The sequence below is a fragment of the Carassius auratus genome, chromosome 29 (genome assembly GCF_003368295.1).
Source record: "Carassius auratus strain Wakin chromosome 29, ASM336829v1, whole genome shotgun sequence".
NCBI lineage: Eukaryota > Metazoa > Chordata > Actinopteri > Cypriniformes > Cyprinidae > Carassius > Carassius auratus.
Window position 1 is genome coordinate 11,943,254 of NC_039271.1, and position 17,579 is coordinate 11,960,832.

General features: G+C 41.1%; 1 protein-coding gene across 7 annotated transcripts in view; it reads right to left on the minus strand.

Moving 5' to 3' along the window:
- The window catches only part of LOC113048087 (neuron navigator 3-like), a 295,342-nt gene that overhangs the window by 29,017 nt on the left and 248,746 nt on the right, over positions 1-17,579 (minus strand). For all 7 annotated transcript variants that reach the window (XM_026209608.1, XM_026209602.1, XM_026209606.1 and 4 more), the window contains 8 exons: positions 6,283-6,403; positions 5,780-6,047; positions 4,389-5,118; positions 2,386-2,820; positions 2,144-2,185; positions 748-899; positions 450-638; positions 258-310 (listed from right to left, as the gene is read on the minus strand). In XM_026209608.1, coding sequence (XP_026065393.1) covers positions 258-310; positions 450-638; positions 748-899; positions 2,144-2,185; positions 2,386-2,820; positions 4,389-5,118; positions 5,780-6,047; positions 6,283-6,403 — 1,990 coding nt within the window. The remainder of the gene's footprint in view (positions 1-257; positions 311-449; positions 639-747; positions 900-2,143; positions 2,186-2,385; positions 2,821-4,388; positions 5,119-5,779; positions 6,048-6,282; positions 6,404-17,579) is intronic.

Sequence of the window (17,579 nt, forward strand, 5' to 3'; positions counted from 1 at the left end):
TCTCTCAAAATAATTTTAATGATCATCATTTGTTTTAATAAAAACATTAAATATTAATTAAAAGGTAATGCAGAATTGACTTTGCATTGCTGCACGCATTTTAAATTAGGAAACATGAGGTAACATGATTATTCACAGATATATAAAATCCCAAAGAAAGCTACAGCCAAGACTTCCTACTTCTTTTGCAAAATGTAATTTTGACAGTTTAGTCAGTCTATGACAACCTCTTATAAGAACACTGTAAGGTCACTCACCGCAGAATACAAAGATGATGTGCTTGAGACCAAAGATAGAGAAGAACCATGAACTGCAGACAGAACAGAACAACACAAGAGTGCAAAAAATATTTCAGGAAACACACAGTTGCACAAACAGAAAAGTTACAGTTGTACATGCACAGATGTAAATAAATAAATTCTTCTAGAGGAAGTAACTGCAATGCTAACCTTCATCTGTGCTGTCCCGGAAGGAGCCGGACCGACTCATCCCACGTGGCCGTTCCTCCAGCGAGGTGGCACTGCCACCCAAATTGTGTCCCTCCCCATACAGCTCGAACGAGTCCTGTGCTGGAATACTGTTGGAGCGGCTCATACTAGTGCTGGGAAGATTGTACTGCGACATACTGGTGGGGCTCACTGCAGCACAAATTCAGGATGTCACAAAAATATCATTTATTTCTCCATAGAATAATGCGAAATCAAGATATTTATTGGGGCTCTATTATTAAAAAGCATGTCAACATACGCAGGTTTGAGTAGTGGTATTTGCCAGTGCTTATACTGGTTGTGCCCGGTGGTGAAAGTGGACTTCCTGTGTCCTGTAGTCCTCCCGTGGAGTGAGAACGCAACCACTCCTTTCCTTCCTCATGTGATGTCTGTCTGGAGGACGGAGGGTACCTGATTGAGGGCAAACAGACTATTTTAGTCATTCCATGAGGGAATATTTCCCCAAAATGCCTTTTCAAACCGTTTTTTTTTTTTTTTTTTTGAAAATACAATCTGTTTCAAATGTTTTATAGGGTGTAAAAATGATTTATGCAGTAAAGCTTGATGATAATAACTGCCCACACATTCATCCATTGTTCTGCAGTAATAGCTTAAGGTATTGGGCAGTCTTAACAGCATGTTTGAAAGACAGTTTCCATAAAACGAATGGAGATCACATGGATCTTCCTGACTGGACACATCGCTTCTGACCTGAGCTGAGAATTTAGTATTAATATACCATATTGTGACCTAACTGATTTGCTCACATTGTGATTTGCTCACACGCATGCAGCATTAAGGCAGTTTATCTTTCATCATGACTGCAGATTGATGGCTCATTTATATTGGTTTTAACACAATAGTCTGATTTCATTCAGATGCTGTGCTAATCTTTATGAACGCTTAATTGCTTCTTAAAAACATTGTGATGTGTCCCTGCTGTGGTTTCTGTGGTCGTCTCTTGCTAAAAGCATTAATAAATGGAAGACTGGTGAGTCACACAGTGTGACAAGTCACTGTGGATACAGGACGCAAAACATTTCGCCCAACACTGCCAGCTTTGTGGTTCATTGTCATAATGTTGCTATGCAGTTAATAAGGTGTTTATTAACTGTGGTTGTTTGGTAGTGAATTAATGGCTCAGGTCAAAAGAAATCATCCCCAAGTCTCTTGATATTCTAGTCTAGAGACATTTTTTAATAAAGTCTCTTTCTGCATAAACCCTCAGTTTTCAGCAGCTCATAACAGTTTTAAATAAATAATACACTGCACATGTTTTGAATGTACTTTAGCGTCCATGCTGAATAAAAGTATTCAATTCTTTTCACCAATTTTACCATCTACCAGGTGAAAAATATAGGCTTATTCACTTTGAAAAGTAATAACACAAGTCCCCTCAAAAAGCCTCAGGATTCGAGGTTGTTGGTATAGGTGGAGGTGCCAAAGTTTAGTATTTAGGGTTAGGGCTTTGTTCAAATCACTAACTTGGTAGAATAATAGTGATGCTTACTTTAGCAAACACCACTAATGCATAAATAAACACATGTAATGGGTAAGTGACACAAAAGCCACTACTAATGCTAGGTACTTGATAAAGGTGAGAACATAAAACATACTTCTAAAGACAATTTAATATATAGTGGTTATATTAGTACCTTAATCCCTTTTTGGGAAGAGTGTTTCTGTCAAGAGGCATGCTATTAAAACAGAAGAAAAACAGGAGTGTTATCTACGAAAAACAGGCAGTTTGACAGTTTAATCATGAATAATATATTTTAACATCAAACTAATGCTCCTTTATTTTATTAGCATTTTTTTTTTGCCTTTTTTTATTAAGTAATATATTATGTCATCTTATCAGTCAACGAGTACCATTTGCTGGGTATACTCCACTTACCCCTCAGAGAGGGTGGACTTGACGCTGCCCGTGCGGGTGACTTTTGGCCCATGGTGGTGTGGGAGCAGCAGGTCTATGGACTCTGAGCTTGTGTGTAAACTGGTCATACTTTGGCAGCTGAGTGTATCTTTACTGCCCGCAGATGAACTGCTGAGGTTTGGTGGCCATGGCCGGGTGTTAGAGGGCAGAGAGAGGCCTGACGCCGGACTAGAAGCCAGGGAGTCAATACAGAGATCGGGTGTTTTGCCATATAGAGGGCTGCTGCCTCCGCTCTGCCCACCCATGCTGCCCAGACTACCTGTTCCTGAGGAGGGTGAATCCAGGCTGGCCTGCCGTGCCATTGTGCCATGGGGGCTGCCCAGTGCTGACGGGCATTTACCAGAGTCAGGGGTGCCAGGGGAACTGGGTTTACTGCTGGCTTTACTGCCAAACAACCTGGGCAAAGTGATAAGACAAACAATTGCTCATCAAATCTTGCTCATGTACACTGTTGCATTGAATTGAGTTGATGAAAATGTGTTCATTCATGACAAAATGTACATTTAACCATGCAATTTCACTTAAAAACAAAGTTTCATAACTCAGTAGCCTGCATAATTTAATTGGCCAGCTTTTACTCCTTGCAAATGATCAAATCAGCTTTCAGTGGTAGATCTGCCCATGGTTATCTCTGTAAGGCTCCAGCAATAACAGTTAACAGCCTGAGGTGAGGCAAGCAAACCTAGTTATACACTTCAACTAAAAAGAGCAGTGCAGAGCTCCACATAGACGTGTGTTTAAATGGACACAACTATTAATACAGAAATCAGTGCGCTTGAAACACGCTTACACGTCTACATTAATCAGCCCTGAATTGAGTCTGTTCCGAATGGCAAATCACGGCCCCTGAGGAGTGTTTCTATAAATGCACTTATACACTATAACCACCAGGTGGCAATCTGCCCCTCCACCTTCTTGTGTGCAACTGTCCTCTGATGTGGGAGAGAGGCGCTGAGAAAGACTGCTAAAGCTGCAGTGTGACTAGGATTCTTAGGTTGCAGGTCTAATATGAGAGTCGCAGATAGCCGAGGCACAGACTACAGGGAGATACAATGCTAATTTTTAGCTAATGCTAGCTTTTTAAAGGCTTTCAGCATCTTTCATTATTGATATGAAGGCTGCGTTCAATCAAACTTCACAGTGTTTTGGCACAAAATCAGTTTCTAAGTAGAAGCTAACCAAGTTAGCTAGTCAACATGGACAAGTTGCATAACAAGACCTCATTCTCATAAACAACGAACAAAACTACAAAAATATAAGGAAATGAGCCAGACTACATGCAGAGGATGGACATGGTTTGTTCTGACCACAATTTTGTTTTGTGCAGTAAATCACCACCTGTCATGAAGAAATCAATATTAGAAACCCAAATTCCCATGTTTCCCATATGTCATGGATAAGGAATTTGCATATGGCTAGGCCTATCTCAGCCCTATCTTTATTATCTACACTTCTCATACTTCACTGGGGTATCCCTTGATGTCCACAGTGAAATCTGATCCTGAAGATAAACCAGTTAAGAACCACATTACTTCCTGGTCTATTCATCAGAGCTTTTGTGGGCTGCTTACAAGATTTGAGACAGTGAGACTGACGACTATAGACGTGACTAAAACAATGAGCTCTGTAATTCATCACAACATTTCCTGGATTTTCAAGGTAAGCCTTAACTCATTGGAGAACCAATTCAGTAGTACAGCGCAGCCTGAGGCAGCTCACACACATGCTGGAACGCTTCCTCAGCTCTGGCCAAGAGGTCACAACATCACAGGAGTGAGCCAGACCACAAAAAGCAGTTGTTCTTTCTTACTGTCTGCTTGTGTCCATTTGTCTCAAGCTAACTGCCTACTTTGCTGTCATATTTTAGTCTTATCTCTGCTTATGTCTGCCTCGTGTCATCTTTGTCTAACTTTTCTTGTCCTCCCATTACCCCAGTCATTTTATTTAGAAAGAAAGTCAGTTACCTGCGGAATGTGGGGGATGCAATGTCTGGGTATTTGGAGCCTGGCTGTCTGAGTCCAGATTGGGTGGAAGTGGGACTGGATTTTGGCGAGGTGGACAACCCTGTTCCCTCCTGATCTGACCCTGTCACTTTCTCCTTATCCGTCTGGTTGATGGTGACTGGACTTGAGCATCCTGATCCTACTTTCCCAGGGTCTCTTCTCTTTGTGCTGGTTGGGGTTCCTACCACTCCTCCACTCCCTCCTGTAGACTTTCCGCTGACATTCGAATCAATGCTGCTAGAGCTAGAACGATGGCCACTCCGGCCCACCACGCTGCTTCCCCCACTAGACGACTTTGCCGGTCTAGGTAGGGAGCGATACTGGAGTGTAACCTTTGAACCTCCACAACCTAACAAAACAGCGTCGTCCTGGTGTTGAGCACCATCAAAACTTGTTTTCCGCCCATTACCAATTCCTGTGCCCTTCCCGATGCTTGCAGACTTGGGTACCTTGCCTAGAGTAGCGGAACCACTGGCCAGAGTGGCTCCGCTGGCTGTGACGAGGGTCCCGGCAGGACCCGGAATCTTCTTAAAGCCAAAAGAGCTTGTGGTAGGTGGCCGACCAATGCCTGAGGGTGGCTTCTTCCCTTCATCTCCGCTACTCTTGCCCGCATCTGATGGTGAGCGCTGGATACTTGGGCTCTTAGATGGGGCCTTGCCTTTCTCAGATGCCTTTGCATCATCCGTTTTACCTGTCAGCACAAAGATGTTTGTTATGGCACTGGTACCTCCTGCTTAATCATGGCCATTTTTTCAACATTTTTGCTAATAATTTCACAACCCAATCATCACCAATACAATGCAAAGCCCCTCTGCCAAACACTGCTGTGTTCTAGCCAATGGAACTTTTTTGCAACTCAGCAAAACAGCACAGTTAAGGTACTCCTGGCCAAAATTATTTGTTCCTACTGAGTATCACCCAAAAAAAAAGAAGACAAAATTGTAGCTAGACATAGCTTGGGTTGCAAAAGTTGGCTGAGATAAAAAAATAAAAATATACAAACACTCAACAGTCCCTTAAAGTTACCAAAAAGCCTCTTCTCTTTTGATTGCACCTTGTCTGTGAAGCTACAGTTAGCAATTTTCTGGAATACCATGCATAAATGGTCCCCTACTGACAGATATCATTGAAATTGTACAGCCTTTGGTTTTGTAACAAGCTAAAAGGAATCATTTTCTTTCATGCTTCCTTGCAGAAACTTGCGGATTCCATTTTAAAAAGTTATTCCGAGAACTGACATTTTGAAAGGGTACCCAAAGGTTTTCTAAAGTGCCAATGTGTCACTCTGAGGAACTACTGCTTCAAATATCTTTTCATTTTTTACAACACACAACTGTATGAGAATTTGATACCTGGTGTTTTGAGAGAGGCTGACGTGCCTTTGGTCCGTGATGCTGTGATGCCAACCTGGGCACTCATGCCCCTCCTCCAGGAGCCTGTTTGAGACATGGACAAACCTGCCTTCTGGCCAAGATCCTCACCCTGACAAGAGGATGAAGGGGATGAAGTCTTCCACTTGTCCATTCCTGGCTCCATCTCTTCATCAACCGTCTTCAGATCCTCAGCACCAGCCCAGCTGCTAGCATCCTGTTCGGTATGCCTGTGTGTATCTTTATTTGACTGTGAATCACACAGACACACAGAATATAGTTCACACACACACACACACACACACATAGAGACAATTCACTTTGGCAATCCATCTGACAGATGGCCTAACTTTTCTTACTAGCCAAAGCAAAATGTTTAAAACTCTCAAACAGTTCAATCTGCTGTGGCCTACTAACAGATTGTTGATGCAAAGCTAATTAAAAAAAGAGGAGAAAGAATACATAAGATTAGAGTGTATGCATACCTGTGCTGCTTTGCTTTTGCGAGATGAGATGCCAGAATACGTGGGTGGATTCAGGTCGTCAGTGCCGATGTTATCTAAAGTATCACTCAAACCACTGCTGACTGAACTACTGTCATCCCAACTGTAAAGACAAAAAGAGAAAAGTGTTAAAAAATAAAACCTTATGAGCAGAAACAAACACAGCCAAAATTCTTCTTCTTATCCACATCCCAAAAGTATCACTAAACTCGTACTCAATTTAAGCTGATAGACCAACATAAATCCGTTGACAAGCCATGATTATGTCAAATCATTCAGCACTATTGATTTTACTGTATAAAGAAAAATTACTCATTAATATCATGCCTGGCTAAGAAATATTAATGCACATTTTCTGTTAGGACACAAGGGTTGTCTTCGATTAGAATTTTCCAATTGAACATTTCTGGACTGAAAATATGATTCCAATGCACGTTTATTCATATTTCAAAGCCCACGATTGTTGACTCACTGTCACCATCTCATTCATATTCATTTGCTTAATTAGACCACTCTGCGGCTTCGCCACTTCAATTCTCATTAACAGTTGACAATATTTTTCTTCCCCCCAGTCTTTACATTCTCATTCCTCCTAATTTACCAGACCGTGTCTCATTAATGAAGAATATCAAACAGTAGCTTTGACACCCTTGATTTTGTTGACCCAGTTCAAAATCCCATAGTAAAAGCTGGGTGTGAATACATATGAAGTTATTACTACTCCCAAAGTGGAATTTTGCAGACTTGCGTAACATGTCCCAGTCAATTGCAAGTTGCTAAGAGAACTCTGTTTGATCATGTGTGTCCACACATATGTCCTCACATTTAATGAATCTGATCATAGAGATATTGTGTTAAATTCTCTGACGACTGTTTGCTTCCCGTATCTCCAGACAAAATTGATAGCTATACCGACATGAAATCCATTTAGACAAGACAAAGAGAAACATTCTGGCATTTACTGACATCTTCTGACATAAAATGATATCTCTGAAATATTCAAACCACTTTCCTGATGTCAGTATAGTTTAATTATTCATATCAATTCTAAGATTCTGAGTAATTCTTCCAGAACAATGTTGGCATTGAAAATTCTATATATGCATGTCTACACAGGAGACGTGCCTGTCCAGGATGTTTTGTCTTCTTCTTGAAATGTTTGATGAGCTAGTAAAGAATCTCTCAACTTTTATAATATATGCAGGACAAGAGCAAGCAAGAAAGAAAAGTCTGAGAGGCTGAAAGCGACTGGATAATAATCGTGAGAAACCTCGCAGGGCTCTAAACACCAGAGCGTGGGTGTTTCTGAAGACTCCAGCCTTAGAAATAGGCTCGGTGGGAGCGCGTATGTGCGCAATCACTCTAAAAATATCATTATTGATTTTTCAACATCCTTGTTTCTCCCTTATTTAACTCCAGGAGCACTTGACACATTTAGCTTGAGATCTGATACTGTTACACAATAACAAAAATTAAAGATTAGAAATGCCAAATATTAAAGACTAATATTAAACAACAGACCGGTTTCTTAAATCTGATGAGATGGACATTTGAAGCCAACTGATATATGCATACATCTGACTGCAGAAATTCAACATAAATGGAACATGCTGCTACAAACCATTAAACAATCTACAGTTATATAAATTAACTATATTACTTGGCAGATAGCCTTATTTGTGATCCTCCCCGTCAATTGGGATTTCAAGCATAAAATACATTAAAAACTGATAACATCAACGATGGTTGTGCCTAAAACTAGTGTCTAAACTACGCATTGGTTGGAACTTTTCAAGAGTGAAATGACTTCAGTATCTAGTGGCTTGACACACATTAGCAGCGAATGCTTTAACACCTGGGTTGAGTTACTGACTTGTTGGTGCTATGTTGTGTTGAGTTCAGATGAATGTTAAATCAAGCTTAATACTGCAAGTTGAAGTGCAAAGTGATGCAGGTGAGCACCCACACAAATCAATAACCACCAAACGCTTCACTCCAGTTGGCAATTTCCTAATAGGCACTCTGCTGAAAGCTTACCCTGCCTGAGAGATTTCTAGGTCTTTCTATCTTTTCTGCATTAGCCCTCCCTCAATGCAACAGTAAACATCTAAAACTGTGGTGCTCAAGCTTAGGTGGACACCCTTTGTCAGCCGGACACTTTTTGGCAAGGGCTCACTGGTTAAGGTCACCTTGACAGTCTTGTTTCCACACACCCTTGTCCCCACTGAGTGTGTGCCCACTGCTTCGAGAGAATGACATCAGCAGGAAAAGAGCACAGTCACTGTTATGCAGCCAGAATGGTGATTTAAGCACTACTTTAAAAACTCGACTTCACAGGAAGCTGCAAGTAGGAAACAGACTATCTAATTTTGGGTGTTCATGTTAAAAATGTCTGTTTTGGTTTGACTGTTTCATATTATTTCATAATATATTAATTTTTGGAAACTAATACTTAGGGCCATGGGTAACATTTCAAATATATGTTCCTGGTAATTGACCATGAGAAATGAACTGTGAAAAATGTTAAATATCGAAGCACATTGTCAATGAAGGCAAAATGAGCTGCAAATGAGTTCCCTATTGTGCAGTTTAAGATAACATTACATGGCTCTCCATTAAGCACATGACTAGGATTTGAACAATTTGACTGTATAAAAGTATTAGCAATTTTTTTTTTTTTTTTACACATAGCAATTGCTTCCTTCTTATGCTAATTCCGCAAAATATAATAGTTTGTTCTCCTGAACACATGGACATTATCTTAAATATCAATTAATCGATTAATGTTTTAATGAAATAAGTGATTAATTAGTAAATAATTATCTCAGCTTTTGGCTACTAAAATTTGTCACAGGAAATACAGCAGAACAACTGTCTCTTGGCAACTCTCAGTGAATATCTCTAGGGTATATTATTTTTGAGAAATTAGATGCCCTTACAGACAGCAATACATGATAAGAAGTCTGTTAGGGTGGCAACGTTCTATGAGACGGCAGGAAGCTCTGTCACCACATACAGTGAGACAAACAGCCCATATTTGGGTTATCCACTGCCGTTTTACAGGAACATGCATGCTGTCTGTACCAGTCATTCTTATTTAAAATGAATTGTGATTTTGCAGATATGTTTTTTCAAGCCTTGCCACAAACTTTCCTTCGCTATCCACTCTCATCACTATCACTCTAGGCTGCTATGCATAAAATTGCCCATGAAAAAAATGTTTTATATGCTAAAAGGCAAAACAGATCAAGTTAATACAATCTAAGCCCTGAGCTGTGGAAGTAGCAGCTGACTACCACAATCTGGTATGCTTTACTGGGATTATACAACCTGATCTCACTGTGTTTCAGTTTTTTCATAAAGTTTTTTTTTTTTTAACAACAGTCAGACCTAATGCTGCTAGCGAGATAAAGACCCTAGAGAGCTGCCCTAGAAGCTTGCCTATATGAGTTGAATATTTTATTCTTTCATGTGCTGTTGTATTTATGACAGGACTGACAGTCACCGGTCCATTCATGACAGCAATTCCAGCCTGAGAAAACACACTCAAACTGCCTGCAATGTTTGCCTCCACTTGTGTCTTATTAAAGATGTTTTTTTCTAGTTAAAATCCATCCATAATTCACTTCAGCCAAGTTGCTACATAAAATGTGTTTCTGACCCATGCACCTGTGTTTGGTTGGATTAATATTTTCCACATATTTTTTTATTTATTATTATTTAAATGCCCCACAGTATGAGTGTCGGCATTCACTTTACTTTCGTTGAGTGTGCGGTGCAAATGTCCATTCATGCGTGCAGTAATACTCTCATGCAATATTCAGTGATGAAAGAACCATGCAACAATAAAACTCAATAAACCTTGATTACATCCTACTGTACGTGGTTTAAAACAAATCAATTTCTCGATCACTAGCGGTGTCCATTGGTCTGTAAAATATGTTTCATGCAGCGGCATAATTATTGCAAAGGAACATATTTCAGATGAAACTAACCATTGTCTGTATGGTTGCATAACAGTCCTGTACATGTCTGTCTGTCTGTCTGTCTATCTATATATATGTGTGTGTGTGTGTGTGTGTAAAGAACAAATGCTGTCTTTTAAGTGTATGCAGCCATCAGCCACTAATTTTCACTTATATAAATCAAATTGAATCCTTAAACAAGACATACAAGAATTCAAATAAATTCAAAGTCTTAAGGACATGATGCCATGATAACATGGAAATTCATTTCAAAGAAACACATTTACAGAAACAATTTCTGTTATCAAATCATCCCCAAAGGAAAATGTACATTTAGCAGTCTTTCAATGTTGACGCTGATATACAGTAGCGAAACACTAAACGTCATTTTCAAATGTGCAACACAAAATATAATCCAATTTAACAGAGTAAATCTTGTCAATATACATCAAAACGAAAACAAAGTATTTCGTGCTAACCTGAAACTACATTAAACCAAACAGTGACAGGCCTTTTAGAGTCACCAACATACCAAAGTATGTCTCAAAACCAGTGACCACTACTGGGTGAGGCAAATGGGTGAACACTAACTCACCGCCCTGCGATTGATGCTGTCTGGCTGTCTGCAAGCCACCCATGTCATGCTGTAGCTCCAGGGGAGGAGAAATCAAGAGAATAGAAGCAAAGGAGAGGGAAAAAGGATGGGAAGAAGATAGAGGAAGAATTCAACCCACCTGCTTGGCTGCAAAACACGGGCTGGAGGGAAGAGAGCAACTCGCCACTTCTTACAGCTCCACTCCGCCCCCCACACCTCACCCCTCCCCTGGGCCCATCATGCACTCTGAGAAATGCTTCAGACATCCCCAACCAACTGGGGCGTTGCCAGAAGAGACAGACTCCAAATCAAAGTCAGAGTCAGGGTCAAACCTGAAGTTGAATGCTGGGTAACACAAGGGAAAGGATGCGCAATGACCTTTAGCCACTGAAACTTTGGCAACTGGAAAAATCAATCTCCTATTTATAAATTCTTAATGGTCCTGATTAAATAAATGCATACTTGCCTTAACAAGATGCGTCATTCGAAGTAAAAAAAAGAAGTGAAATGGTCTTCGGCAGTTGTATTTGTACAGCTTAATCAAATCAGTTTGAATGAAATGACCTTGTTGAGGCAGAGTATGACAATGTCTTTTATGAAATCAGGGACAGTCAAACGTCACTCCACTGGCTTGAGTGAAAATATTTACTTGATTTCTGCATTGCAGAGGAAAACAACAACCAGCCACCACCGAAACACTAAATCTGCAAACCTGAGCTTCAGATATACTGCATTACTTCTGCAAATCAATACACTGGCACCACTCAGGGATGTAGAAGCTCTAGCTCTAGTTTTCAAACAGACAAACCCACAATCACAGAACCAGGGAACTGCATTCTAGATTAGAGATTGTATTTCATGAAAGCTCATTGTGACGAGTGGGGCGGGGCCGAGGGACATGGGAACAAGCGAGGCCGGTGGAGTGATTGGAGATGAGCGACACCTGCGACACTCACCGGTCTCGAGTCCCACGGAGGAGATGGAGGGATATAAAACAGGAGCTACGACAGTGAAGGATGAGAGAGGACCAGGCCTGGGCTTTATTTTATGTTTTGCTTTTTTATTTGGGATCGTTCCCACGTCCCTCGGCACTGCCACACTCGTCACATACCCCCATCGCCCCTCGCAGGCGGGGTGTACTCCCGAGACTGCCGCTCACGGGGACCTGCGGGTACCTGGGGGTAGGACAGACGAGGCTGTTTTGTGTTTATTTTGAATTATTAAAGTTTCATTTGATTGTCCGCCGGTTCCCGCCTCCTTCTTCTGGATGAATATGAAGGTTTTATTATTACAGTGGTGCTGAAACCCAGGAGAAGGAGGGACGCGCTGCTGAAGATCCCTTGCCGCTGTGTTGAATCGTGAATCCGCGGTGCCATCGAGCTGGCGAGAAAGTCTGCCGCCATGGATGCTCAAGGTGGTGGGCTGGAGTGAGTTGCCGGGGACGGGCGAGCTCGCTGCCGGCCGCCCGCGATGTGGAGGGGTGGCTGCCGTTCGCCAGGGGGCCGGAGCCTGCTGCCTCCGTGAAGGAATCCGGAGGAGCAGGGAACGGGGGACTCCTGCCAGCTGCCCAAAACCGGAGGAGCCGTCGCCGTCCACCGGTGGACGGAGGAGTGTCGTGCTGTCCGCTGAGGGCCGCCCAGTGCCACCGCCAGGCACCGCGGAGGAGATCACCCAGCTCTTTTCTCCTCTCTCCCCTCTCTCGTCTCTGTCACTCCTCCTTCCATCTCCTTTTCTCTCGCCTCGTCTGTCCTACCCCCAGGTTCCCGCAGGAAGGGGGGGGGAGGGGGGGTAGAGCGCAGTCTCGGGAGTACAAAGATTATTATTCAGTTTTTACTGCCACAGTACTGGTACCCAATCTGGCTCTGTCCCATTTGTTTCTGCTGAAGAAAAGGCAGTCCAGGGCCATTTAAATTATATATATATATTTTTTTTTTTTTTTTTTTTTTTTTTAATCGTCACATTTCAGTACTCCATGTAAGTTTTTTTTTTTTGTAATCAGCACTGGATTACAAATTTAAGAATGCAGCATAATTATGTTGCCAATAATTATTCTGCTCTTCTGTAAATTCTTTAAAAAGTGCTGACCAAGTAACATTCTGAGTAGCTTTCTCTATTTAGTTACTACTTTACATCCTGAGGGAGTTAGAATAGACATACCAACACTGACATACCAACAAAGTTTGTATACTGAAATGAGGAGGAATTATTTAGAAAAGGCTCAAGAGAAAAGAAAATGTTATTAACATGAAACTGTTTATAGTGTGGGTTGACCTTAAACTGTCTAGAGTCAGGCTCGGGTTGATTTGGTGTTTGATGGATGGTCTTGAATGCAAAAGGAAGGAAACACAAACCAAGAGACTGGCAGGGGGTCTCAGGATTGGGAGTCATGGGAAACATGGTCAGATATATAGTAAAATACAGAGAAAACATAGTCCTTAAAATATGGTGTCAAAAGCACCTCTCAGCGTTGTAATCAACAATTTATCTCTCAGAAATTTCTGCGCACTTTATCTAGCTTATGTATTGTTTCTAAATAAACTGACATTGTATCATACATATCCTGATTGTGAAATACATAACATTTTGGAGACAAAACAATAGAAGTAAAAAAAATCTATATATTCATGACTGTTTTAAAATATAAACTATTTGATGTACTTTGGGGAGCAGAGTAAGAAGATTCATTCATTTATAAAGCGGGCACATGAATCTCAATTAGTGAGTTATTTCCTGCACCAAATGAGATGGTACGGTGACCATCTATAACCTGAAAGAACTATGTGACTCCATTTCAATGTGATGAATGAAGTTGCAGGAATCATTTTCAGTTTAGAATAATTATTCATCCTGTCAGACTGGTGCATAAAAATCCTTAATCCATCACAAAACCACATTGGTCTAATAGGAATCTTAGTCAATGACTGTAAAATCACATCACTACAAAATCCTCCTGCTGTTTACCACAGAATAACAAAACCACGGCTCATTTTAACATCAGTCCTTCAAACACAAACTAACCCTCATATCTTCATTTGCTCTCACTCCCTTCTCAGGAATAAACACAAAGCAATCCCATAAGCTTTCCTTTCAAGTACAAAAATGCCGAGCAAGCTGTCATAAGCAGCCAACCTCTTTATCTGCATCTGAAAGCGAAGGGTTTTACTTATTCACGTTGGCGTGCTGTCATAAGGGTCCTGCTTTCTCAGACTCAGAGCTGCCGCTAGCCATGCCTCATCTATGTTGCATGATGGGAGTATTTATAGCTAAAGTCTTTCAGCCACCATTGGTCTAATCTCATGGTAACTGATTTCCAGACATCATCACAATGATGCATATATAACTTTTTTATCAGACTGTGGCGAGTGGGGCGGGGCCGAGAGGCGTGGGAACGAGGAGTGAGGCCAGGTGTAGTGATTGGAGATGAGCTACACCTGAGCCCCACCGCTAGTATCGAGTCCCACGTAGGAGATGGAAGGATATAAAACTGGAGCGACGACCGTGAAGGACGAGAGAGGACCAGGCCTGGGATATTACTTTATGTTTTGGTTTTTATTTATGCGCACCAGTCGTCCGTGAGGGGCTGGTGCGCCGTTTTGTATTTACTTTTGAATATTAAAATGAGTTTTGATTGTGCGCCGGTTCCCGCCTCCTTCTTCCCGATGAATATGGAGATTTGTTTATTACACAGACACACACTGAAATCCCATTACGTTTAGTCTGAAATGGCTTCAATGCAGTAAAATGAGCTGTTTCATGCAAGTCAACACTGTCTTTTTAATGAATATTATTACAGGATTACTAAAAACAACACTGTGAGATTACAGTAAGATTAACTAGCAGCAGTCCAGTTTTGCACTTTTGGCGGATTTCTACGAGGCAAAATTATTGCCATTATACGGGAGGCATGTTGCTGTTGGCCAGGCCTCATTTCTGCTTATTCAGCAGTCAGAGTTTTAAAAGGGCAACAGCAGATTGAAATAATCTCATTTCCCCCAGCCTGAGGGATTCAAACTGAGCTGCACACCACAGCAGGAGAAAGATGGAGTAAGCTTTGTTTAAATGCCCAAATCTCAGCAGTCACACTCTTTGATATTCTTCATACAGATGGCCACTCAAAGCATATGACAGCCACAATTACACTACTACACACTGCCAAAAAGTTAGCCAGCCTCCAGCATGTTAAGCAATGATAAGAGTTACTAACATCAGCCGTGTATGTCGACTAGGGGTGTGACGGTTCACAAAATTCACGGTTCGGTTCGATACGATACACTGAAGTCACGGTTCGGTTCGGTACGGTTCGGTACGTTTTAGATACAGCAAAATGTAAAAACATCTCAACTTTTCAGAATGCCGCAAGCGCACCGCGGGTCATGTGACAAGAACTAACCAATCAGCTTCATCCTTTCCCGTAACAACACTGAAAGCTCAGCCAAGATGAAGGAACAGCTGATAATAGTTGTATATGGATTGCAATTTTGAAATAAATTTAGTAGCAGAGATAGCCTACTGCAAGCGATTTTTAGAGCTGCAAATCCATTTATCCTTTGCTGAAATCTCCACGTCTTCATGGAGAGAGCACGTCATTGTTGCTTAGCAAAGGCAGACGCCTCAGGGGCGCTTCTGCCCGTGCGCTTTGGAAAGGAGGAGAAAGACGCACCTAGCATTTTCCAAGCGTTTTTAGGCGCGATATGTGAACGGCCCCTAAGGCGCTCGCTCACTCAGCACACGCTGAAGGCTCGTTGCAAAATGTCTAATGCATTTAACAGACCAGAAATAGAAGATCCTCCAATAACCAACAGGTCTGTTTGGGTGCACTTTGGATTCCCTGTATAATGGTGTTGATAGAATGAATGGTAAATAGTAAGGTCTCATATCCGCGGCTATAACATAAATCTAACGTAAATGTAGCCTACCAATCGACGCGGTGATGTCTTTTGCCCTGTTTGAGTCAGTTGGAAATGTCTGTCTAAATGCTGCTGGGGTTGTTTGTTGTGTGTATGTTTCTCCTTTTTTTCGTCTTTTCCCAGAAACTGACACACTAAGGTGATGTCGGCGTAAATGAGTTGACATGTTTCAAGTATTCCCGCTGGTGTTTTTTTTTTTTTTTTTTTTATTCCTGCTGGTGTACCCAGCAGATGCGACATACCGTTGTTTTTTTATCCACCACTCTCTTGCCATCACCATTATAGCTTACATGGAATCCAAAGTGCACCCAAACACCAGACCTGTTGGTTATTGGAGGATCTTCTATTTCTGGTCTGTTAAACGCATTGGCCACCACGTACCGTGCATGAACTGCTCGCTCACTCAGCGTGTACTGAGTGAGCGAGCGAGCGCCTGACTGAGTAGCCTAACATAAACATTGCAGTTGGTATTTTTTTTCTTCTTCGGGGGTGTCAGGGGTGTTGCCTGTTATGTTGTTTGGGTTATTGGGCTACCTTGTTGAACGCATATCATTATATTTCACTTTCTTTCTATTTTTTCAAATATAATTAATTAGTCCAACGAACCGTTCAGTACATAATGCGTACCGCGTACCGAACCCGAAAGCCTCGTACCGAACGGTTCAATACGAATACGCGTATCGTTACACCCCTAATGTCGACAGTTCAACCTTTGCCTTGATGCTCATGTAGGCAATGCTAGTTTGAGTCTAAACACTGGTATAAACACTGTACAATATATTGAGTAAATTAATATTTTTGGAAGAAAATACAAGTCACCACTATTTTAATGATATAATATAATATAATATAATATAATATAATATAATATAATATGATATAATATAATATAATATATATAATATAATATAATATAATATAATATAATATAATATAATAAATAGCTTATTATGACATAGCTTAGTAAAGTTTTATTTATTTACAGTATTATTCAGATTTCTGCAGCAGAACCAAAGTGATGACTTCAGCTGTAGATTATAAGTGCATTGCAGGAAAGAGTCAGAATCGGATTTGGAACAACATTAAGCAGCGACTGTAATGAGTCCCTCTGGAACCTTCTGCTTTTTCCACTCTAACATCACATCGCACAGAGAAGAAACGCACAGGGATCATGTTTATCTCGCCAATTAGTGCAGGCGATTGGTCAGGGAGTCAGGGATCAGTGAAATACTTAAAATAAAACACAGGTTCGGACTACTAAACATTCAGTAATCATTTATAGAAATCCAATATATGAGAGAAAGCTATCAGAATTGGAGAGAAAGAGAGAGAAACATTTCTCAATGCCAATCTAATGTCGCAGGGGATGTGAGCTGACAGTTTTCCTCAATCACATACCCTCTGGACAGGTAGGGTTCATTAGTCTAGGGACTGAGGTTCAGTCTGGGGATTTTCAGCACAGCTGATCCTTATCCACAGAATGCCTGACTGTTACCAGAGGCAAGACCAAAATACAGTTCCCCCCTAGGCCTGCGATTCTGCCAGTTTACTGGATTTTTGATTGTGAAAAACATTTGACACCGATGGGAAATGGAAACAGATGAATCCCAACAATTCCAAATGAAGCAGCAGGTAGTCCAAAGACAGAACTGTCTAATACAAACTGTACACAGAAATGGCTAGTGTTGTCAAAATCGTAAGCTCCAGGCTTTATCATTGCATCAGCATGCACTTTCAATGAAATGGGGAACATGGATCATATCATATTAATACTGTAGTATTAGTAATAGTAGTAGTAACAATAATAATAAT